Genomic DNA, 25,774 nt, shown 5'->3' on the forward strand with positions numbered 1-25,774 from the left:
TTAGTTTAAGATTAACCTTTATGATCCTTGGTGCCCATGATTGTGAGTGAATGCTCTGGACTGGTTTCTTTTCCTCTCCAAAGTAAATGTGATTCTCAAGAGTTTAGGTTCTAATTACAGAAGTTTAATCTTTCTTTGCTGTTATATGACTGAAAGATCGCAATCATATTTGGAATTTCTCATGCTTTTTACACTACCCAATTCAACCTTTATTCCTTCTTTTTTTAATTCAACTTTGCATCCTTAGCAAGTAACATAATTAATGCCTGGCCCTTAGAAGGCATTTAGTAATTATGTTTTCATGAATAAGTATACTGAAGTCAGCTATTAGTCCTTTCTCTGACTCCCTGAGTTCCTTTCTCTGTTCCATTTGACACCTTAACCCAGTTTACATCCATTTCCTACCACTCTTGGGTGCATAGTAATAGCCTCCTACATGGTCAGGTTCCCTGTGCTTCTCCTCTGAGTCATCCTCCCCACAACTGAATGCTAATTCATCCTCAAACACTGTTCAAAGTGTTCCTTCCATCTGTGCCGTATCTGACAGTTATGTTCCCCTTCATTCTTGAGCTCCAGACCAACTCAGCAGTTCTCTGTTGTTAATGCCGCAGACCAGCCCATTCAAACTAAACCATCACCTTCTTGTGCTTCCTTCTTGTCTCTAAGAATCAGACCTCAGCTTCCCTGTGACCCTTCTCCTTCCTGTACCTCAGACATCCAAACAGTTCACAAGCCTTATTGGTTTTGTCTGTCAAATTGTTTTCTCCCACCACATGCTAGATTTACCTCTTAAGTTTTCCTCCACCACTCGACTTTTATAGTTTTCCTCTTGGTCTTCTATTTCCTCATCTCCTTTCTTCCTTGAAAAAGTACACATCCTGTATGAACTGCTGCCAAATTAAACTTCCAAAGGCTGGGCTCTGGGGATTGCCTGTAAAAGCTCCATGTCTTCCCACAAATCATAAATCCCAAAAGGACTGAGGCAGAATTTAGACTTCCCTTCTGCCACTCCAGTAGATAGAGACACAGCAAGCTGCTTTATCTTGCTTGCGTGCTGGGTAAACAGACATATGGGATTTGGACTGAGGCAGTTCCAGATCAGAGCCTCAAGTCTGCTAATTACTAAATGCAAGTTTGGGCACGTTCCAGAACATCAGTAAACCTCAGTTTTATCATCTGTGAGTGGGCTGATTATACCTTATAGGATTGATAGGGGGTTTGGGGGTTTTTCTTCCTTTTAGTTGTGAAAATTTTCAAACATTTTCAAAAATACAAACAAGTCAGTGAATTCCTGTTTATGCTTCTCGCAATTCAATAATTAACAAGGTTTTGCTGTATTTGTTTCACCTATCCCTTAGTTTTCTTTACTGAAATAATTTAAAAAACCATTCCTACACATCATGTAATTTTATCCATATATATTATGCATCTCTAAAAATATACCATTAATGTACCTAACACAGTCATTCTTTGGTTTTATCTTACACATAATCTATAATCAAATTCCTTTATTATCTCAAAAAGCACTTTTGCAGTTGGTTTGTTCAAATCAGAATTCAAGAGAGGTCTTCAAATTACATTATTTTAATAAGTTTCTTTTTAAAAAACAAATTTATTGAAATATATGTAAACAGAAAACTAAACTTCACCCACCATCCTGATCACTAAGAGGTACATTACTACCACCCAGAAGTCATTTTATGCACCCTCTGATTCACTTCCCCAAAGGTCAACAATGTCTAGACTTAAAAACCATATATTAGCTTTGCCTGGTTTTGATCTTGATAAAAATGGAATCAGTCATGTAGTATATGCACTTTTCTGTCTTAATTTCCCTCACTCAACAGTGTTTCTAATCAAACATGTTGCCTGTAGCAGTAGTTGTTTTCATTGTTGAATAAAGCTCCATTGTATGAACATGCCACAATTTGTTTATCCATTCTGTTGTAAATGGACATCTTGAAGATTATATTTCATAATGTCAAATATTCAAAGGTGTCAGCAGAGTATCAGTGAAATTCAATTAATGTTAATACAGTGCCTTGTGTTTAAAATTCACTCATTGTGTATTGATTCATTTAAACTGATTGATTTAATGGGATTTTTTTTTCATTAATAGTTGAGGCTTTTATTTCCTCACTCTATGATCTCTTCAGGAAATAATATTAACAATTCTTGTTTTATTTGACTACCTGAATTTTGTCACTTCAAATTTATGGCTGATTTTTTTCCCATTCTTATATCTAATACGGATTGATTCTGTGAATGAAAGGAAGGAGATCATTTAACTTTTTTGTTTTTCTTCTGAGTTCTGTACATATTTTCTTTTTATTTAATTCCAGCTCCTGCTTTCTCCTAAGATCATGGACCCAGAGCCAAACTCTTCATTTTCAAATCCAGCCTTCCCCTTTACTAGCTGTGTTACTGTGTCTTGCCTATCCTTGCTTTGCGGTAGCATCCTCATCTGTAAAATTGAGGATAATAATACCTATCTCATAGAGTTGTCATAAAGATTAAATGAGTTGAAGTATAGTACAGTGCTTAGAGCAATACCTAGCTAGTATTATTATATACTTGACTGTATAGTTCTCCTTTTCTTGTGTGTTTCAATTGTTAATTTCTTTAGGTCCATATGGTATTATTGTCAAATATATGTAGAGGCAAAAATATCTATTACATTTAAGAGGAAACTTTATTTGTTGCCATGTCAAATATATTGCTTTACACTGACATATTTTCATTATATTCTGTATTTGATCTGGGCTTTCACTTGAGATTTGCTCCTTAACACTGGAGTTTGTTCATATCCTGTTTCTTCTGGTTAGTTACAGGTTTTTTCCATATGTTTTTACTTCTCAAATCTGCATGTACTAACTATTTCGCAGAGATTTAAAAGTTGGTTACTGCATAAGAAAATTAAATTGAGTTGCTTATCATAACCTGATCATTTAAAAGTGGAAGTGTTAAATTTAATGTATAAGAAAATGTATTAAAATATTTTCTCTGTTATTTGGAAACAGACCAGATAACTAAGTGCTTCTGAAATTGTATTGGGTCGTTATTCCTGTGTATTGAACATGTTCTATTAAAAATACTGGGCAACGACTTCAATTAAGTTTCTAGCTTGGGAGAAAAACTCTGTTACTTAGCAATACCTAATATGCTATGATGATAGGAAAACATCCCGAGACTGTACTGGAGAAATCTTACTGGCTTCCTCAGACAAGGAGAAGGCCCCAAGATGTTGGTCAAGAGTTATGAGCAGCTTGGGATTCCTTTCTTCAGATAACATTGTCATAGGACTAGAAAAATTCATATTTAAAAACATGCACGACTGTTCAGCTGAGTCAAAAATACTGTTCTCTCTCTCCAGTTATTCTAGACTGATGTTCATTCAGGGTTGCTTAAGTAAAACCTGGTGCCAAAAGAAGTGGGTTACTTATATTCTAATCTCTGAGCTATCCTTAGAAATGGAAAGCATCTAGGTTACTTGGGATAAGAACTACTGCCATTTGAATAACACCTTGTGAACGTGTGTAACGACTGGCTATTAATTACAAGTATTTCTAGAAATGCCAGTAAGAGGTATAGTAATAACCTGGATCATTATAACACTTCTAATATTTTTTTGGTAAAAGCTAGTACTTATGTAATTTGTGTGCGTGTTTATTTGTACACAAAACAAAGTATGGGTTCTTTAAATTTTTTCTCTCTTAATTTTAGGGGGAGAACCCCACTTGCTACAAATAGAATCCTCTTTAATGTATTTTTAGTGAAATTAAAGTAAATTTTAAGAAAACCATTTCATACATTTTCTTGCCACTTACCCCTTCCCCACCCACTGGCTGCCATGGAAACGACTCCCAGCAGCCCCTTGAGCAAATGCCCAGTGATGGAGTCACATGTCTGATGCTGCAAAGCAGTTTGTGCTGACTCAGCCAGAGGAGCTCTGCTATGATTTCTCTCTTAAATTCTGAAATAAATTGGCATACCTGTGTCTTGATTTTATTCAAAGATGAGAGTCCAATTCAGCTTTCCCCACACGCACTAACTTTGTTTTCCTTCTCCCCTTTTGGAATTCTAGTTCACCTTTTATTATACCTACAGAGTGAAAGCAGTTGGTAGTGAAAATGACAGGAAACATCTGAGAGCTGGGGAGGAAGGTAACTGGGAGGGTGAAAGATAGAGGGAGAAAGATTGATATTCTACAGTGATTATCAAAACAAATTTCTTATTTAATCCTGAGACAATAATATAGAGCCAGAGATAGTCCCCATATTAGATTAGTCTTGTGAAGGGCATATTTAAAGACTGCCTTAAAATTTTGTATCTGTGCACTTTCTGGCTGTCATCACTGCAGAAAAATTTTCTGCATTGCATGGGAGATTAGTCTGTTATTTTATAGACCTAGCAGCTCATGAGAATCATCTAAGGACTTTACTATAAAAAGAACTTGACACCATTCTTAAACTTTGCCCCAGACTGACTGGCTCAGGAATCTCAGCTGAGGGAGCCCAGTCATGATTCTGGTTTATATGCTCTAAGGGCAATTTTTAGGTGGCCAGTCTAGCAAATAATCTAAGAACCATTGTTTGAGCCTCCCTTGGGGGAGCTTCTTATTATTTAAAATTCTCCAGTCTAAGAGATAGCTGTGGTGTAATACAGAGAATACAGCCCTTGGATTCAGCAGACCTAGCCCAAACACTGGTCAAATCACCTTACCTTTCAGAGTATCAGTCCACTCAGCTGCAAAGGGAGGTGCTTACAAAGGTGTGGGGAAGATTCAGTGACAAGGTGACCCATGAACTGTTTCTTTCATAAAGGAGGTTTTATGATAATACCAGGATTCTAAAGATAAACTCTTTTAACTGAGGGTGAAATTTGAAGTCATTTTTATTCTTTAAAAATGTTACTGGACTCATGTAATTGTAGATTAATGATACCAAAATAAAAAATAAAAAATAAATGTTCTTGGAGAAAGTTAACATGATTTGGTAAAGAAAGAATTCAACTACATATTAGAAGACTCTAGTTTCTATCTATAAATAAGCTTCGTAACATTATACAAAAATCTTCATTTCTTCGGTCTTATTTCTTTATTTAAAAAATGGAATGGACGGGGGAGGGGGTTGCTTTAAGAGAAGGTATCTTTACTTCTTTGTTTTGCCTAAATTTAAAGTCTCTGATTCCATGAAATGGTGAAAACATAGCATTTAATTTATCTGAAGAGTTGGACCTGTCATCTTTAAGCCATTCTAGTTATATGACGCTAAACAAAAATTGTAGGCTAACCCAAATTCTGAATCCTAAAAATCTTAAAAATTAGAATTTAACTGAAGATTAAAGAGCATATGTGTTACAGAGCATTTGGCACTTTTATTGTCTTATTAGTCATACTGTTTTATTATATGCTGAAAAATATAAACTATAATCCTTTTTGCTTTTCAAGTTTCTTCAGTTTAATAGAGTGGATTTTGAAAGATAATATACACATAGTAATTTGGTTTTCTAGCTGTGCTAAGGGATTTTGTTACTTTTGAATACCAATCTAAAGAGACCATTCCCCTTCTACTTCTTTTAAAGGAAAGAATGCATTCTCTTTGAAAAAAAATGGCACGTGTCTACTGTTTTTGAGTCTCAAGCTTTTATGTAATATCTTTTGGGCTACTGGCAAAACAATATGGCATAGCAACAGAAGACCTTAGAAATCATCCCTTTATGCTTTCAACATGTATATATTACACATATTACTCACCAAATATATGCCAGGCACTGTTTTAGGTGCAGAAGACAGCAGTGAGCTAGATGAGCAAGGTGCATCATGGAGTTTGTGTTCTAGAATAGAAAAGGAGAAATAAATAAGAAATCTAAAAAGATACCTGCAGACAGTAGTACTGTGAAGACAGTCCGTCAAAGCTGTGTTTATATCTTTATTATATCAGTTTCTAGCTAGGTGACCTTAGGCAAATTATTTAGCATCTCAGAGTCTTATTTCCCACATCTGAATGCAGAGAAGATAATTCTTACCTGATAAGGATTGTTTATAGAAGAATAGAGAACATGTATTAAATGATTTTAGTATAGTTTCTGCACTTAGCAGGTCCTCAGTATGTTATTAATATAACTTCATAACCACTCAAGTATGGACAATTTTTCTTATTCTGTGGTTTTCTTTTTTTCTGAGCTTTATTCTGTTGAGTTTACCCTCTTCTCCCATTCAAGAAAGTAGGAAGTAGTAGTGAAGGAAAGCTGAATAACTCATTTGTTAGTGTTTAGGCAAATAAAGCTGGAAGAAGTTGGATGCAGGATTATTTGAACTGTCAACTAAAGTGAGGTTTGGGTATTATATAGTTAAGGTATATCTGACCAGTAGCTGTTGTGAGCTGGCTAGAATATCTGTAATATTTAGTGTAGTTCACAAACATTAGTTGGTTTTCCTGATGACTCAGTAAAATGGATGGTTGGCTTCAGCTGCTGACATTTTTCTCATAGCCCTTATCTCTCTGAAATTATAACTAGTCATATTTAAGCTTGTCTTCAGTGACAGAGTTTAATGAAGTCCATAGTATGCCCTTTGTACCATAGTCTGGAAGAAATTTGGACTCAATCACTATTTGTTAATTGAATAAATAGGATTATAGTAGTGCCAGAACAAACCATTGGCCAGAAAAGCAGGGCTGCTGGTTTTAAAACATCAGGATAATAAATCTATAACTTAGTCCTTTGGTGGGATATTGATAAGGGAACTAATATTTTTAAAGGGTGTTTTAAGCCCCCATAGATTGTGTGTGTGTGTGTGTGTGTGTGTGTGTGTGTGTGTGTGTGTGGCAAAATACACATAACAAAGTTACTGTTTTAACCATTTTTAAGTGTACAGTTCAGTGGTGTTAAGTACATTCATGTTGTTGTGCAACTATGACCACCACCCATCTCCAGAACTTTTTCATTTTCCCAAACTGAAACTGTAGTAAGAGTTTTAATTCCACACTTGAAAAGCACACAATTTTAAAGCCACATCAGTGGCCTATGTCCGAAGGGACAAACACTTGTTCCAGTGGTGGTACCATTTGCGCCTGCACAAGTCTCCCAGGACTCCTCAGTATGAGTAAGGCGGAGAAGAAAATCTGGGGGAGGATGATGCTAGCACCTTCCTCTAATGGTTCCCAAGTGAGGACTGCCTGGCTGCTTCCTTTATTGCCATTGGCAACCATTGCCTCCTTTCACACTTGCCTCAGTTTTCCTCAAGATAGACAAAGAAGAGAAGAGTAGCTTTGTCAGCAAATATAAGACTAATTAAAAACCTCATCATAACAATCATGGGAACAAATCATGGTTGTATTTTCCTCCCAGCATTATTTGGACCCTATGTCCCACACATTTCTAGGTAACATCCATTTTTAAGATAACAACCCCATTTTACAAATAAGAAGTCTGCTGTATTAGAGGTTCAGTAATTGGTCCAAGGAACCAGTGATGTTAAGTGCCTCAGCTAGGGTTTGAACTGAATTCTTACCCTTTAGCCCTTGCTCTTCCTGTTCTGTCACAAGAATGTATTATTAGACATTCACCATTCATTGCACAGTTAATCTGAGTTGTTCATCAGTTGTGATGGAGCCATATTTTACCAAAGGAGAATTCTTGCCATTAATCATTTACATGTTTAAGCAGTTGAATACATAGTTCATAGCCATGAAGGTTTTTTTTTTTTCTCTGAAGGTTGAAAAGGTCATACAAGTTTTGAACCTGGATGTCTTTCTATATTAACACAACACTAAAGCCTCTCTCAGCATCATTCATTTTTCAGCTCCCAGGGGCAGAGGATTACATTAAATACAATCCCTCATAGCATGCTACCATGTTTGAATTGCTTGTGGTCCCTATATAATTTTCTTTGCTGCCTTGTATTCCCTTCCCTTTCCACCCACCATAAATTATCATTCTCAAGTGTGAAGTATTTGTGTCTTTATATATGCCCTTCCAAAATATCTATTGTGGGTTTTTGTGTGGTAATCTTAATTTGCATAAATTATATTAAATAAACAGTACACCCTATTGTGTTTTGCCACCTTTTCATTCAGGACTGTTTTGAAAAATCTTTTTATCACTAATTCCAACTTTTTGCTTCTGAGTGTGCCAGTACTACACTGTGATGTCCATCCACATGTTTCATATATCCACTCCCAGTGGTTATCTGGGTGTCAACCTCCAACTCCCTGCTATCTCAAATAACAATGTAAGAAACATCTGCCCGTTGTCCCCTTGAGACCTGTGTAAGGATTTGTTAGGATACATATACACAGGAGTGGAATTGCTGGTTTGTAGAGTATGTGTATGCTTAATTTGACTAAGTAGTGCCAGACTGTCCTCAGAATGGCTGCACCATTCAGCACTTGGGACTGCAGTACGTGAGGATTGCTGTGTTATCCTCCTATCTCCACTAAGGCTTAATGATCCAGCTTTCAGATCATTGTCAGTCTAATGTTAAACTGGTATCTGATTTTAATTTGCTTTCCGTAATTGCTAATGAATTTGAGCATTGCTTCAGATGTCCGTGAGCCTTCTGAGTTTTATATCGTTTGAACATATTTCTATTGGCATTACTATCTTTTTCTGCTAGATTTATAGAAGTTCTCTATATATTCCTTGTTGTTTTTAAATACTGCAAATATCTTTTCCTGTTATATTTCCTATTTATAAATTTAAGTTCAGAAAATACCATTCATTGTAGTTTCTGTTTAGTTTGGGATTTTTAAAAATATCTTAAGTAGATATTATGCCTTCTCAAATGCTTTTCTCCATCTAGTAACATAACGTTCCAGCTTTTCTGCTTTGGTTTATTAATGTGGTGATTTTCCTTGAAACAATTCTTGATTTGAACTATCTTTGTATTACTGGGATACACCCTTCTTCATAATATACTCATAGTTTGAATCATATGAAATTGCCATTTCTTAGGTCAGAAAATGGTCATATATCGACTCTATCATAGAGGTCACATTAAATTACTTTTAATGCACTCTTGATTAAATTATCTTTTAAAAATACTTTCACATCTATGATCGTAAGTTAAATGAGATTATAATTTTCTTTCCTTGATTTGTCTCTATTTTTGAAAACAGAATCAGGATTATACCAGCCTCAAAAAAATGCCAGCACTCCATTTAAATATCTTTTTACCTTTTCTTTTTTTAATAGAAAAAATCAGGCAAAGATATGCAGACCTGCCTGGAGAATTGCACATTATTGAACTTGAAAAGGAAAAGAATGGACTTGGCCTCAGCCTCGCTGGTAATAAAGACAGGTCACGCATGAGCATATTTGTGGTGGGAATTAACCCAGAAGGACCTGCTGCCACAGATGGACGGATGCGTATCGGAGATGAACTGTTAGAGGTGAGGGGCATGTATTTTTAGTTTCAGTTTTGGCGAGGTGAAGGGATAAAGGGATAGTATACAGGAAAATGAGGTAAAGTGGAAGAATATTAAAAATTATAGTTCTTCAACTATTGAAAATCATTTTCCGAAACAGAAACAGAAGTCATATTGTTGCTTACAAATATTACTTGCTACTTGCATAAGAACTGATCTCACAAAATAATTTAGGGGCTCCTAAGTAAAATCTTATGGAATATTAAAAGAATAAGACTTGTTTTTAATATGAATTCTAAAAGGTTCTAATTTTTGTTTATTAAAATTGTGTATTTAATTAGTACATTAATATAATATTACTATTTATCAAAACTCTCTTTAGCTTTTGAATTATCTATAAGTGTGACATTTGTTTTTGTTACTGTTTAGTTTTTGGAAAAGAGTTCGAGCCAACAAGGTTGTCAAGGATTGGTTAATATCTGTGAAGTTGATGCTGTGAGTTAAGGCCACATAGGTTACTCATTTAGGAACAGGATAGAAATAACAGAAGCTAAGGAAATGACTGATCCTCTGCTAATTACTCTGTAGATGATTTCATCAGTGATCTGAAAAGGTTGTTCTTATTTTCCTAAATTTATAGTCAGGGTTTCTGTGTTCAGTTTATCTTAGTTTGATACTCATTTGCTTGTTCAATCAGTCATTCATTCAGCTAACATTTTTTTTCTTTTTTTTTTTCGTTTGGTATCATTAATATACACGTACATGAGCAACATTGTCATTACTAGATTCTACCCATTATCAAGTCCCCACCACATACCCCATTATAGTCACTGCCCATCAGCATCATAAGATGCGATAGAATCACTTCTCGTCTTCTCTGTGCTATACTGCCTTCCCCATGCCCCCTCCACCACATTATGTGTGCTAATCGTAATGCCCCTTTTTCCCCTTATCCCTCCCTTCCCACCCATCCTCCCCAGTCCCTCTTCCTTTGATAACTGTTAGTCCATTCTTGGGTTCTGTGAGTCTGCTGCTATTTTGTTCCTTCAGTTTTTGCTTTATTCTTATACTCCACAGATGAGTGAAATCATTTGATACTTGTCTTTCTCCACCTGGCTTATTTCGCTGAGCATAATACCCTCTAGCTCCATCCATGTTGTTGCAAATGGTAGGATTTGTTTTCTTCTTATGGCTGAATAATATTCCATTGTGTATATGTACCACATCTTTTTTATCCATTCATCTATTGATGGACACTTAGGTTGGTTCCATATCTTGGCTACTGTAAATAGTGCTGTGATAAACATAGGGGTGCATATGTCTTTTTCAAACTGGGCTTCTGCATTCTTAGAGTAAATTTCCTACATCAAATGGTATTTCTATTTTGAGTTTGAGGAACCTCCATACTGCTTTCCACAATGGTTGAACTAATTTACATTCCCACCAACTATGTAGGAGGGTTCCCCTTTTCCACATCCTCACCATCATTTGTTGTTGTTTGTCTTTTGGATGTTGACCATCCTAACTGGTGTGAGGTGATACCTCATTGTGGTTTTGATTTGCATTTCTCTGATGGTTAGGGATGTGGAGCATCTTTTCATGTGCCTGTTGGCCATCTGAATTTCTTCACTGGAGAAGTGTCTGTTCAGCTCCTCTGCCCATTTTTTAATTGAATTATTTGCTTTTTGTTTGTTGAGGTGTGTGAGCTCTTTTTATATTTTGGATGTCAACCCCTTATTTGATATGTCATTTATTAATATATTCTCCCATACTGTAGGATGCCTTTTTGTTCTACTGATGGTGTCCTTTGCTGTACAGAAGCTTTTTAGTTTGATATAGTCCCACTTGTTCATTTTGCTTTTGTTTCCCTTGCCCATGGAGATACATTCATGAAACAGTTGTTCATGTTTATATTCAAGAGAGTTTTGCCTATGTTTTCATCTAAGAGTTTTATGCTGTCATGACTTATATTCAGATCTTTGATCTATTTCAAGTTTACTTTTGTGTATGGAGTTGGACAATGATCCAATTACATTCTCTTACATGTAGCTGTTCAGTTTTGCTAACGCCAGCTGTTGAAGAGGCAGTCATATTCCCGTTGTATATCCATGGCTCCTTTATGTCTTGATTACTGTGGCTTTGTAGTAGAGCTTGAAGGTTCACCACAGTATCTGACTCATAGTAATCTTAATACATTTCAGCTGGTATTACTTATAAAATAATGGTTTTGCATAGATTTGTGTGTTTCAGTTCTTTTTTAGTTTGTTTATATTAATATATTTGTTTCTGAAAGTAAGTCCCAGAAGCAGGCCACTTTCTTCTTCCTCAGGTGTTCATGAAGCATCTTGAACAGCTGAGAGAATGGGAAAACGCACATACTGGTTTCATAAGCAGTTATAGCCCATCTTCTTGTATGACTTTTGGCTATAGGTCAGAGATGATTATGGGAAAAAAATCTGTGTGGGAAACATTTCCCTGCTTTCTTCTTACAGCTGAGAAAAAATTTGCAATCATTTCTGTGTGATATATAAGGAATTTGTATGTAACATAATATAGGAAATTGATTTAATGATGAGCACTAGGAAAGCTAAAAGCCAGTGTTACAAAGCTGACCTTTGGATATGCAATGTATTAGGTTGTAAAAGGACACGGTGGCTTTATGTAGGAAGCATTTACGATGGACTCTTAGACTATACTTACTAGATTTCTGGGCTAAAGAAAATCTTACATATTTGCCTGCTCACCTGCATGCCCATTTATTTTTGTAGATTCTTTCCTTAAATGAGGTAAAGTGATCCATGTCTTGATTATTTTTACAACCTCACTAGTTGCTGCTATTGTTTCTCATTGCTTAATCATTGTTTGTATGTTATTACTTTACTCACAGTTTCTTTTTATTTATAGTTGATCTGACTCCTTTAAGGCCCTAGGATGAGGCTAATTTATAATAAGTAGAAGAGAAAACAGTTGAACATATACTCTAGCTTCTTTAGAGTCAGAAACAGTTTGTCTGCTGGAGCCCCTGTCTGTGACTGAGCTTTGGCAGTACTTCGCCAGCAGTTTTGATGCTGTGGGGCTGCATTGTTCCAGTGGAGGAGCAGTCAGTGAGTTCTACCAATCAGTGGTCTCATTCATGTATAAAAGAAATCTTATGTTAAGTCCCCAGAAGACAATGTGATCAAACCTCATCTTCCTTACCCTTGATTGTGATGCTAAGGTGAGGGTTCTGAATTAATTTCAAAAGGCATTAGCATATAATTACCATGTAGACTGGAATGAGACTTTCACCAGAGTATTAGCTTTCCCTAAGCAATTAGTCCCAGAAAATACACAGGCCTGGGCATGGTGCTGTCACATGAATATAGGATTTATTTATAATCTTGCCTACAGTGAGAATGTGGGAAGAGAGTGGATAGTGCTGTGCAGGGAATTGGAGTGATTAGTTGGGTTACAGAAACAGCCAGAAGGCATAGTGTGGGTGGCCGAGGACCTGCGCAACTGACTGGACTAGCGTCTAGAGCTGTGTCTTACCTGACTCCCACGCTCTTCAAGAGAAAGTGCATTCTCTTTGTAATATATATTTTTTTTACCTGTGGATAACAAAACCAAATCTTGTTATTTAAAGTATTAAATTACTTTAAATTTAAGTGTTTATTTAAGAACCAGTAAAAATAAAAAGCATGAATACTTTCCATATTTGCCAGGGACAAAGACATAGAACTATAGGTAAACTTAGATATTATTGTCTAGTGATTTTTATTTTATATGGGAAAAAAAGCAAACCCTAGAAGTTAAATGACTGACCCAGATACCTGTAGCTGCTTCATAACAAAACTACCTGAGGGCACTTACTACCACACCAGTCTCAACACTTGATTTTTCACTCCCTGCTGTTGCCAGTGAATTATTTTTGAAATCTTTTCTAAGTCTTAGATGTGATTTGGAAGAACAGTGATAAATAAATCACCAGCTTTGTATATCCATACATAAGATTCTTTCTGACTTTATATAGTCAAAAGCCTCAGTCACCTTAGACTCGCCCTTTTGGATTACCATACATGCATGTTATTTTAGAAAGCATGCTTCTTAATGAAAAAATTATGCCCTAAGAGACCTCATATAATAAAATATCCCATTGTAGAAACACTAAATTGAGGAGCAGGAAGAAGAATAATGTATTTCAAAATTGTAATAAAATTACTTTTCCTACAGTTTTTCTAACAGGTTTATAATAGCTACAAGTGAAAAAGTAAATTGATCAATTTTTTTATGACAATGGTTTCCTCAGGGTCCAAACAAGTCAGATTTTATATTTTTAATACGTGGTGTATTGTATGTCTATTATTCTTCTATAAAGTTGTTAAAAAATTGGTTGATCAAATACCTGACAAAAAATAAATAACATTAAGCAGGTCTTGACTCTAACCTATCACGCAAAGCTAAAGTCACGCCATTTTGTGACTTAAAATAGAACAGCCTAATTCACAACTCAACAAAAGAATGTGGTGTTAACTAGTGGTCAATCTGACACACAGAACAGTTGTGGGACCTTTGCTATGTGTGCAACATTTTTCAAAACTTTCTTCGTAGTACAGTCTTCCCCTTACAGCATCTTGCTAAATCATCTTCCCTAAGTAATCCATTGCATTGTATCCAAGTTTAATAACAAAAATAATACTCATTAAGGAAACATTTGCGCACGAGGGAGCTGTACTGGGAGTTGAACTAACATTAAATACTTAACTATTTGCATGTCAGTGCTCAATTCTTTACATGCATTCTCTCAACTTTTACCTATGAAAGTGGTGCTGTTTTAATCATTTTATAGATAAAGACACAGACATGAAGGAAAATAATCAACATGCAAACAAACACTGGCTTTCTGACTCTAAAAGCTATGTTCTTAAGTTATTTAGTTCTGCATTAATAATGATTCTGGAATGTAATTAGTGAATTTCTTATTATTTAGTAGTTTTGGTAGATCTAGATTAATCCAGTACCAGCTTAAAATATTTGATACAGTTTCTCCCAATGTAATACCATGCCACTCTTTGTATCTTCTTAAAAAAGTAGTGCTACTTTGGGCTCATTAAAAGAAGAACACGGTCAGTGAAATTCTACCCCCTCTCAAGAAACCAAAGAAGAAAAATAATCTTTTCTTAAGGTTGTTCTTGCCCAATTTGAGAACTTCTCTGAACTTCATAATTTAAGAGGTTTCCTCCTCAGTACCATTTTAAAGTTAAAGCTTTATTTCCAGGCTACAGGAAATATTATGTAAAACCTAGCCCATATTGTGTGGCCTCATTCTTTTCTGTGTTTCTGCAGTGAAATCTTTGAGCTTCATTTCTGCCATTTTTTTTTTTGTCTCTGGCTTGTTGGGGGAAGAGTTTTAAATTACTTAGTCACACTTTATTGTCTTTAGGCTAAAAATATATATTCTTACTGATCTTTTGGAGGAATGACAATCATTTTATTTTTATTTTGGCAGTCCTCATTACTGCTCTACAAAAGCATTATGTGAACTCTTTAGAGTCACATTATCTTAAAATCATGGAGAGAAAATGTCATAAAAGCAGAAAGTAAAAATGAGGATAATAGAAGAAACTTAAATTACTGTAGGAAGGAAATAAAAAATAGGGATAGGGAATGTATGCTGGGGAAAAACTTGCCATTTGGAACAAACAATTGGTTTTTATCAGTGCCTCTCTGGGCTCTTCTCCTTTCTGCAGTTTTTTCTCAGATTTTACATGACATATTGGGATAATTTTGTGCCCTGCTTTTTCTAGTTTCTTCCCTACCTCTTTCTGGTCCTGCTTATTGTTCTCATAGTAACTTTACTGAAATGCATTCTGAAAAGATATGCTCTTAAGTCACTGAGATTGGCTTACTTTTATCAGCCTACACATATAGGTTATTTCTGTATTTTGCTTTATTTGCACAGTAGAAATTTCTTATAGTCGCTATGCAATCTTAAAACACAAAGCCTGAAAGAAAAGTGTTAGTGCAATTCTTATTCCAAGGTTGACTTACTCATAATAACAAACAACTGCTTAAGCTCATCAAAAATGCGGTTGCATATGTGTGTTTTAATTACAGTTTTTAAGAGCTAGGCCTAAAATCAGTAATCCAACCTGAAAGTCAAATGTTGCACCCAAAACAGTACCCATGAGCCTTCTTTTCATTATTTTAAGTCAGGAAAAGTTAGGCATTACACATCAAAATGCCTAACACCCCCACTTCCCACCCTGCCATGACACAATACGCACACATGCTCACACACACACACACCTATTTCCTAAAATATAACTAAACTCCAATAAAAGTAATTGTACATAAATAGCACATAATCATGTTAGAGTGTAAAGTGTCTAAATCACTTCAGAATCAACCTAAACAATATGATTGCTAACACACGGTTGCTTCGTATGCAGTGACATGGTTTCTATGACATCCGAACTGCACATCTTCCTTCCTGAGACAGAGTATGTGATTCAAAACGTCTCCCTGGAATTCTGTACTGGGGTACAGCTTGGGAATTTTCCCTTACAACATTTTGTTTAAAATGTTCTACCTTGTATTGGAGATGTAGGTATAAATTTTCCTATGTAAACATTTACTGAAAAATACTGTATTGAAAGTGTATGTTGAGTCTATGAAGTTTGAGTAATAAAAACCAAAAAAATTCCATTCTATCAGGAAAACCTTACCTGGGAAGGTTTACCCATTTTTGTTTTTCCTCCTTCAAACAAAACTTTTATTATGGATATTTTTCAACATCTACAAAGTAAACAATAATATGATGAAATCCTCTTGTATAGCCATCACATGGTTCAGCAGTTACCAGCGCTCTGCCATTTGTGTATCATCTATACCTCCACATACCCACCTCTACTCTGTTATTTTTTTTTTTTTATGATCTTGTATCTGTGTGGGATAAAATTCACATAAAATGAAATGCACTGATCTTATCTGTACAATTTTGACAATTAAATAAACTTCTATAACCCAAACATCTATCATTTCCATCTCCCCAGAAATGCTTCTCATGTCCTTTCCCAGTGAACCTCTCACCCTCATCCTGGGAAGCAACACTGCATAGATTTTTTTACTTTTAACCTTTGATTAGTTTTCCTGATCTAGAACTTCAGATAAACGGGACCATACTATGTACTCTTGTGTCCAGCTTTGTTCACTCATCATGTCTGTGATTCATCTGTGTCACATGTATTAGTAGTTTGTTCCTTGTTATTGCTGAATAGTATTCCATTGGATAACTAAATGCTATGATTGACCATTTTACCTGTGGATAGATATTTGGATTTTTTACAGAGTTTTGACTATAATGACTAAGCTGCTATGAACATTTGTGTGACAGGTCTTTTGATGACAGATACTTTTCCTTTGTTTTGGGTAAATATTAATACTGGATTACTGGGGCACAGGGCAGTTGTGTATTTAACTTAAATAGAGCCGGCCAACCCTTTTGCCCCAGTGGTTGGGCCATTAAACGTACCCACCAGCAGTGTATGAATGCTCTGGTTGTTCCATATCCTTTGCCACTCTGGCAGGTGTGTAGTGGTTCCTCATTGTGGCTTTAATTTACATTTTGCTGATGAGTGGTGATACTGACTGTTTCTCTTGTATTTAGCAGCCATTCAGATATATTCTTTTGTGGAGCATCTATTCAAGTCCTTTCCTCATTCTTAATTAGGTTGTTTGTTCTTTTGTAATTGAATTGAATGTAGGAGTTCTTTATGTACTCTGGGTACTAATTCTTCATCAGATATATCATTTATGGATCTTTTCTCTCAATGTGTGGCTTGTCTATTTCTTAATGGTATCTTTTTATGTACAGAATTTCTTAGTTTTCTTTTTCTTATTTTTTTAATTAAGGTACATGGATATACACTCTTATGAAGGTTTCACATGAAAAACAATATGATTACTACATTCAACCATATTACCAAGTCCCCCCCATTCCCCATTGAAGTCACTGTCTATCAGTGTAGTAAGATGCCACAGAGTCATTACTTGTCTTCCCTGTGCTACACTGTCTTCCCCGTGAACCCCCCCAACTGTATGCACCAATCATAAGACCTCTCCATCCCCTTTTCCCTCCCTCCCCACCAAACCTCCCCTACCCCTCCCCTTTGGTAACCGCTAATCCCTTCTTGGAGTCTATGAGTCTGCTGCTGTTTTGTTCCTTCAGTTTTGCTTCATTGTTACACTCCACAAAGGAAGGAAATCATTTGGTACATGTCTTTCTCTGCCTGGTTTATTTCAGTGAACATAATACCCTCTGACTCCATCCATGTTGTTGCAAATGGCAGGACTTGTTTTCTTCTCATGACTGAATAGTATTCCACTGTGTATATATGTGCCACATTTTCTTTATCCATTCATGTACTGATGAACACTTAGGTTGGCTCCATATCTTGGCTACTGTAAATAATGCTCTGATAAACATAGGGGTGCATATGTCTTTTTGAATCTGAGAAATTATATTTTTGGGTAAATTCCTAGAAATGGAATTCCCAGGTCAAATGGTATTTCAATTTTTAGTTTTTTGAGGAACCTCAATATTGCTTTCCACAGTGGTTGAACTAATTTACATTCTCACCAACAGTATAGGAGGGTTCCCCTTTGTCCGCATCTTTGCCAGCATTTGTTGTTCCGTGTCTTTTGGATGTTGGTCATCCTAACCGGTGTGAGATGATAGCTCACTGTGATTTTTAATTTGCATTTTTCTGATGATTAGCAGTGTGGAACATCTTTTCATGTGACTGTTGGCCATCTAAATTTCTTCTTTGGAGAGGTGTCTGTTCATATCCTCTACCCATTTTTTAATCGGGTTATTTGCTTTTTGGGTGTTGAGGCATGTCAGTTCTTTATATATTTTTAATGTTAACCCCTTGTCAGATCTGTCATTTATGAATATATTCTCCCATACTGTAGGGTGCCTTTTTGTTGTACTGATGGTGTCCTTTACTGTACAGAAGCTTTTTAGTTTGATATACTCCCATTTGTTCATTTTTGCTTTTATTTCCCTTGCCTGAGGAGATGTGTTCAGGAAAAAGTTGCTCATGTTTATAGTCAAGAGATTTTTGCCTATGTTTTCTACTAAGAGTTTAATGGTTTCATGACTCACATTCAGGTCTTTGATCCATTTTGAGTTTACTTTTGTGTATGGAGTTAGACAGTAATCCAGTTTCATTCTCTTACATGTAGCTGTCCAGTTTTGCCCACACCAGTTGTTGAAGAGGCTGTCATTTCCCCATTGTATATCCATGGCTCCTTTATCGTATATTAATTGACCGTATGTGCTTGGGTTTATATCTGTGCTCTCTACTCTGTTCCATTGATATATGGGTCTTCTTGTGCCAGTACCAAATTGTCTTGATTATTGTGGCTTTGTAGTAGAGCTTGAAGTCAGGGAACATAATCCCCCATTTTATTCTTCCTTCTCAGGATTGCTTTGGCTATTCGAGGTCTTTTGTGGTTCCATATGAATTTTAGAACTATTTGCTCTAGTTCATTGAACAATGCCATTGGTATTTTGATAGGGATTGCATTAAATCTGTAGATTGCTTTAGGCAGGATGGCCATTTTGACAATATCAATTCTTCCTATCCATGAGCACGGGATGTATTTCCCTTTATTGGTGTCTTCTTTAATTTCTCTTAAGAGTGTCTTGTAGTTTTCAGGGTACATGTCTTTCGCTTCCTTGGTTAGGTTTATTCCTAGGTATTTTATTCTTTTTGATGCAATTGTGAATGGAATTTTTTTCTTGATTTCTCTTTCTGCTAGTTCATCATTATTATATAGAAATGGGACAGATTTCTGTATAGTAATTTTGTATCCTGTAACTTTGGTGATTTCGGTTATTCTGGTAGTTTTGGGGTGGATTCTTTAGGTTTTTTTATGTACAGTATCATGTCATCTGCAAACTAGAATTCCTAGTTTTGATTGTCTTCTTTATTTTTTCTATTATAGTTATTGTCCTAGCTAAGAATATTTTACTGCCTCCAGGTTTTAAGAGTATTGTCCTATATTTTCTTCTAAAAAGATAGTTTTGGCCTTTATACTTAGATTTGTGATTCATCTTAGATTACTTTTTGTGTGTACTATGAGACAGGGATTGGGGTTTATTTTTCCATGTGAGTATCCAGTTGTTCCAGCACCATTTGTTGAAAAGAGTTCTTTCCCATGGAATTACTTTGCACCTTTGTCAAAAATCAAATAACCATATAGCTGAGAGCCTATTTTCAGACCCTCAGTACCCTTGTCTTTGTCTGCTTATTGTTTGTATTGTTACCACACTTCCTTGATTAACATATCTTTATAGCAAGTCTTGAATTCAGGCTGTGCTAAGTCCTCATTTTGTCCTTATTTTTCAAACTTGTTTAGGCTATTCTAGGTCCTTTGACTTTCTATATAAATCTTAGAACCAATTTGTTAATTTCTGTTTTAAAAAAAAAAAAAAGCCTGGTGGGATTTTTATTGACATTGTATTGACAATATAATTTAGAGAGGTTAGACATCTTAACAGTATCTTCCAAAGTGTAAACATAATATGGTATCTCCATTTGATTATTTATCTACAATGTTTCATAATTTTCAGGGTAGAGTTTTTGCATTTTCAGTTAAGTGTATTCCTATGTATTTTTTTCAATGCTCTTATAAGTGGAACTTTTATAGTTTCATTTTTTATTTTTTTGCTAGTGTATGGAATCCAGTTGATACTCACATTTCTGTATACCTTTAATGATGCTAAACTAACTCATTAGTTCTAGTAGTTGTTGATTTCTTAGCATTTTCTGGAAGTAAACCGTCAATTTTATCTGTGCGTAAGGAGTTTTATTTCTTCCTTCTCAATCTTTATGGCATTTTGTCCTTCCTTCCTTCTCTTCTCTCTCTTTCTCTCTTTCTTTATTTATTTTTATCCCCAATTGCAGAAGGAAGGCATTTAGTGTTAGATGACTAAATAAGATCTTAGCTGTAGGTTTTTCACTGGTACCCTTTTTCAAGTTCAGGAAGTTCCCTTCCATTTCTAATTTGATAAGAGGGTTTTTTTTTTTTATCATAGTTTGGCACTGTATTTTCTCATGCTTTTTCTATACCTAATTAGATTAACTGTAGCACAAAAGGACGCTGACTTATGGAATAGTCAAAACTCCTTCTCATAGTATTTAAACTCCTTCAAGAGATAACTTTAACCTACCTTTCCAGCTTCTACCACTGTTACTATTCTATGATACAGCTACACTGAACTAACTAAATAAGTACTCAGTATAGACCTGCATTTCCTTCCTTCAATTCTTTTGCCCCTGTATATTGTCTAAGTATACCTCAGTACTTCTACAGACTTTTTTTTAAGACTTAGCATAAGTTCATGACATTATTTTTGTTGTTATCCTAAACAAAAGTCCTTATTTAGATCTGATATCTCTCCTTAGATAGACTTCTTTTAAATGTTTGTAAACTTTAGATAACTGACTTGAAATTCAAAGGTAAAGATGATACACTGGAAAAACAAATATTATTAGTTGTATTTGTTGAAAATGTACTGCTTTTTGAAGAGAGATGGCTTCTAATGATGAGGAAATACTCAGAAAGTTCTCATATCCCCCCCCTTTTGGCAGGTGTGGCGAAAAGCCAAGATAGCCAAGTAAACAGCATTTCTGTTGAGGCTTCAGAAAATATAGAGGAATTACAAGGTGCTTGGGTGTTTGGGATTGAAACAATGTAACAGTGTAACCCCCCCACCCAAACACACACACCAGGACTCAGTTAATCATAGTCATAGAAGCCCATTGGTTTATAATATGATATCTGGGTAACCTTTACAGAAATGGATCAAAATATAACTAGCATCCTGAATACATCTATAGTGACCTAATAGCTCCTGCTGCAACAGTTTCTGGGTGCTGACTCCCCCTTAGTTTTGTAGTAAATGTATAAAAGACGTGGCCCTGCTGTACTTGGGGCTCAGACCTTTGGAGATCACTCTCCTATGAGCCTGCCTGGTGTAAAATAAACCTCCACTCTCCAAGACCTTCAAGTGCCACTTGGTTCTTCCGTCAGTGCTCCAGTCCAGGTTTTCTGGTTTTCTGTAACACTAATGTCAGATGTATTTTAATTATTTTTTTGGACAAATTCCTTAATATCCCTGGTCATCTTTTACCTATAAAATGGAAGAGGAGTCAATATCTTTAAAAAACTTTTAAATTTAATGTTTTGTGATTCTAGGATCTAAATGTTTGTCTCAGACTTTAGAATGTGATTTAGCTTAAGGTACTTCTTCTGATCTCTGTTCTGGAGAACACAAAAGCTATAAATATTTTGTCAAAAATTCTACCAAATAAATCTCTTGAGTTATATAAGTTTCTCTCAACCAAGGTTGTATATCAGAATCATAGGACAGCTCCTCCTAAATAGCAGCCCTCCACTCTAACCTACCCAGATGAGAATCTCTGAAGGTGGAGCCTAGGCGTGTGCTTTTTGAAGATTACCTAATATAAATCTAATCAGGAGTCTGGATGTGAATTTTTGCTTTTGTCATCAAAGGACATTGACTAAAGTACCAGGAACCACTGCAATCTTATTGTAGAAAATATTGCCATTTACTATTTAGTTCAGATTATACAACAATTGCATGAAATAGAATGGTATGCTCAGTGATGGAACTAGCAATGTTAACTGACAGCCAGTGTGCAAGTAGCAATGAATGTGTCCTTCAAACTACAAAGGGCAAAGAAGAGATCCTTACGTGATTTGTAGTACTTCTGGCCTCCAACTTGAGTCTCTGTCTCCATCCATGTCTTCCAAATGCCAGGAGAGTGGGATTGACCTAGGCATAGGAGATGTAGCTGGAAAAATAAAAGAAAAGGGTAATTTCTCAGATGATGGCTCAAAATTTTGCACAATACTTAAGTATTGTAATTTAAAATTATTTTGACTCTGAATTTTATTGCCTACCCTCATTTGTGTTTCTAGCTGTGATTCAAAACTATTAGTTTAGCAAGCAGGATTCAATTCTAATTGATGCTGTAACATATGGGTTGTCATTAAAGGTGTTATTTCTTATTTTCCATTTAAGTACAAATAATGCTGTAACAGTGTGGTATATGTCTTTGTGCATTTGAATAAATACTTGGCATAAATTATATCAAATCATCTTTCTGTAGTATTATACAAATCCCATTAACAGTTTGTAAGAGAGGCTACTTCTCTCCAAATCTAGCAAACACTGGATATAATCAGATCTTAGTCAACCTGTCAGGTGCAGTTTTGGGGGTTTTTTTTCATAGAAAAAAATTCTTCACACACACATATATAGGATGTTACTGAGAAAATAGTACTGTACTCTGGTGAGGCAAAGTTTTCAAAGTTACCACCTAAATTGAATTTTCCTGTATCTTTATCACTATACAGAGTTTGGTCCAGAACTGGGTGCTGGGGAATTATTTTGGAGAGGGAGGGTGGAGGTTGGGGGTGAGATGTGGGTGATTAGGATGAGTATTAAGTGAATTAGCAGGAGTCTCATGGCACCAAGTTGAACATAATCTGCCGCCATTCCAGAGGCCTCATAGCTACTCTAAAGAGGCTTTGTGCTTAGGAGTTTGGATTCTAGGTCTGGATTCTGACTCTGCCACAAACTTATCTGGGACTCTTGTACCAGTCACTGAGTTTGTGAGTCTGTGTCCTCATTAGAAGAGTACGGAGGCACCTCCCTTGCCTGCCTATCACACTGAGTAGTGTGGCAGTGCTGGACTCTGTATGATATATGCTTTAAAGGCTCTCAAATGCCTCTACAGTACTGATTCACTAAGATCTGTGTTTAAAAAAGAACAAAGAGAAACAGGATGGGAAGAAGGGAGATGGGGGCTTTGATGATTGATTGGGTTTGTGATGATGTAGGAGTGGCAAAGAAAGATGTTTGAAATCAAGAGAAAAAATTCTAGTAAGAGAGAGCATTGGAGAACTCTAATCAGATCATTTGTACAAAAGAAGCAAACATTAAGCTAGGCATTACTAGTTTGGGGGACATCTTGACTAATAGCATGTACCAGTATTCTTGGAGGAAGGAATTCCAGGTCACTTGTCACCTGAGTCCATTTACTTCTGTGAACTAACAATACCATTAATAGCTCTCTGTGCTGCAGTGCCTCAGCCTCCTAGGAAAACATGATTCCTTTGAAGGATTAGTGAGCTGTTGAGAGGTAGATTATACTTCTGCTTCCATTCCCTTATTCCTTCCTGTGCTCTGAAGTTAATAGGAAATAACCTACAGGCACCTACTTCATTTGGTCAAGTGAACCAACCTACAGCAAACATAGAAACACTATTAATCACAGCAACACCTAGACATTTCTCTGCTCACTTCCTTGAAGTCAGTATTTTTTCAAAATTTTCAGGGTTTAGGATTCAAAAGAATATCTTACAAGGAATTAAGGAATATTTTCCTAATACATGAAATTTAAGGAGATGTGAACTACATATTACTATTACTTTGCCTTTAGAATGTGTTCAATTTAATTAGTTTTGTTTGACAGAAAATAAACCTGTCACCCTTAAGCCTTTTAAGTGAATGGGTTCCCGTGGGAACCTTGTACTTTACAATAGATAGATCAAATTGAAGTTGTGGAAGACCTCATTTCAGCACTGCAGCATGAAACTTAGTCCTTAAAACCTGCTCCTACGCCCAAGTATTAAGTTATTGGAGCTTGATGTATATTAGTTTGTCTTTTTGAGGAAAATAAAGTTGTGATAATTTATTCAGAATTATTTTTTCATTGTAATGAAATTGTGTTTTCATGTGACTTTCTTCCCTATTTCATTCCTGGCCTTGGTAGCCCTCTCTTCCCTTCAGTTCTCCCATCTGCAAAACTGAAACAGTGGTTTGAGAGGTGAGGATCATTCGAGTATCTTGAAATGTAAAGCTTAGAATCTATTTGAAGATAAAGTAGGGAGAAAGACTCTCAGATTTGATTATCAGCAATTCTAGTTCTCTAAGTTCAAAGTCAGCTTTTTAATAATAATAATTTGTCACTGTTCATAATAAATCCTTCTGCCTTAATAAAACGGCAGAGAGAGTGTTGTTGAGTATAATACATCATAGCATGATATTCAAACCTTAGGCAAATCTGTTGCTTGAACTAATTTTAATTTTTGTATAATTAATATTTCTAATCTGAGCTTAAGTTAATTAACTTTTACTTCCAGTTTGGTAAGTTTTTTTTTAAAATAAATTGAGCTGCTCTCCAGCATAAATTTATATTCATATTCAGGTGAACTATGGAAAATTAGGAGTAGTTGAAAACCCATCTCTTCATGATATTTTTGAATAATTAATTTTATTGAAACAAATCTCATTAAGGACCTCTAAAGTGAAAATTTATGTAGTATTACAAAAGGATTTATATCCATTTACTTCTGCTGAATCTTAGCTGGATTAACCCTAATTCTGCTTCTTCGGCAAACTATAAAATATTGCATTAAGTATCCAATCCCTGGTACCTAAATATAAGGGTTTACCTCAAATTAGTATTGTTTGTCTGTTTGTTGTCAGTACAGTAGTGGAAACCAAGCCCTGAGGGGAAATATGAACCACATTGAAAACCCATTACAATTTGAGATCAATTTTACAAATGCAGATATTTCTCATTTGAGGCTATTGTCTTCAATATCTAGAGCTGTAACAATTTGCTCTTAAATGACATGCCTTTGAACTGGAAATTCAGAACTTACCTGTGATAAAATACTAGTCTCTTTTTGGAATCAGGGGTCATGGAGCTGAGATAAAAGTTACTGGCCATATGGTAGCTCTCAGAAGGCACTTTTGATCAGTAAGCAGAAGAGGAAGCCAGACACAGGTAAGAAAACCAGAATTGTAGGTCAGGAGCATAAAAGGCTTCTTTGGACAGAAAACCTGTTTCCCTTGTCATTGTCAATTTTTTCCTTTTGAATGCTAAGGTAAATTACTGAGTGAAAGAGCATAAGACTGGGAGGTAGACAGAGGTATGTCTCTTGGATGTGAATTAATATTTAAAATTAGAAGTGTTCCTAGCTACATATCAGTAGAGACTTTTCAATGACAAAGAACGGAAATTAATTCAGGGCAGTTTAACCAAAGAATTTATTGTAATGGTATGGGTGTCCCACCTGAAACCTGAACATCAGGATGCACGGGGGCCTCAGGAAGTGACGGCTTTTCCCACTCCTTCATTTGTGTGGCAGAACATGACCATCTCACAGAAGCTCAGAGAAGACAAAGAATCATTACCTCTGTCTCAGCTCCAAATTAAAACCCCCAAAAGAGAGAATCTTGATTGTCCCAGCCTGTGTCTTATGTCCCCCAGCTTTGGACTGGAATGCCATGACAAGCAATACCAACTTGGCTGCCT

At 35.7% G+C, this 25,774-nt stretch overlaps 1 protein-coding gene across 8 annotated transcripts in view; it reads left to right on the forward strand.

The window, feature by feature from the left end:
- The window catches only part of PATJ (PATJ crumbs cell polarity complex component), a 395,870-nt gene that overhangs the window by 228,798 nt on the left and 141,298 nt on the right, over positions 1-25,774 (forward strand). For all 8 annotated transcript variants that reach the window (XM_073234040.1, XM_073234044.1, XM_073234045.1 and 5 more), the window contains one exon: positions 9,196-9,392. In XM_073234040.1, coding sequence (XP_073090141.1) covers positions 9,196-9,392 — 197 coding nt within the window. The remainder of the gene's footprint in view (positions 1-9,195; positions 9,393-25,774) is intronic.

This window comes from Manis javanica, chromosome 4 (genome assembly GCF_040802235.1).
Source record: "Manis javanica isolate MJ-LG chromosome 4, MJ_LKY, whole genome shotgun sequence".
In the NCBI taxonomy this organism is placed as follows: domain Eukaryota; kingdom Metazoa; phylum Chordata; class Mammalia; order Pholidota; family Manidae; genus Manis; species Manis javanica.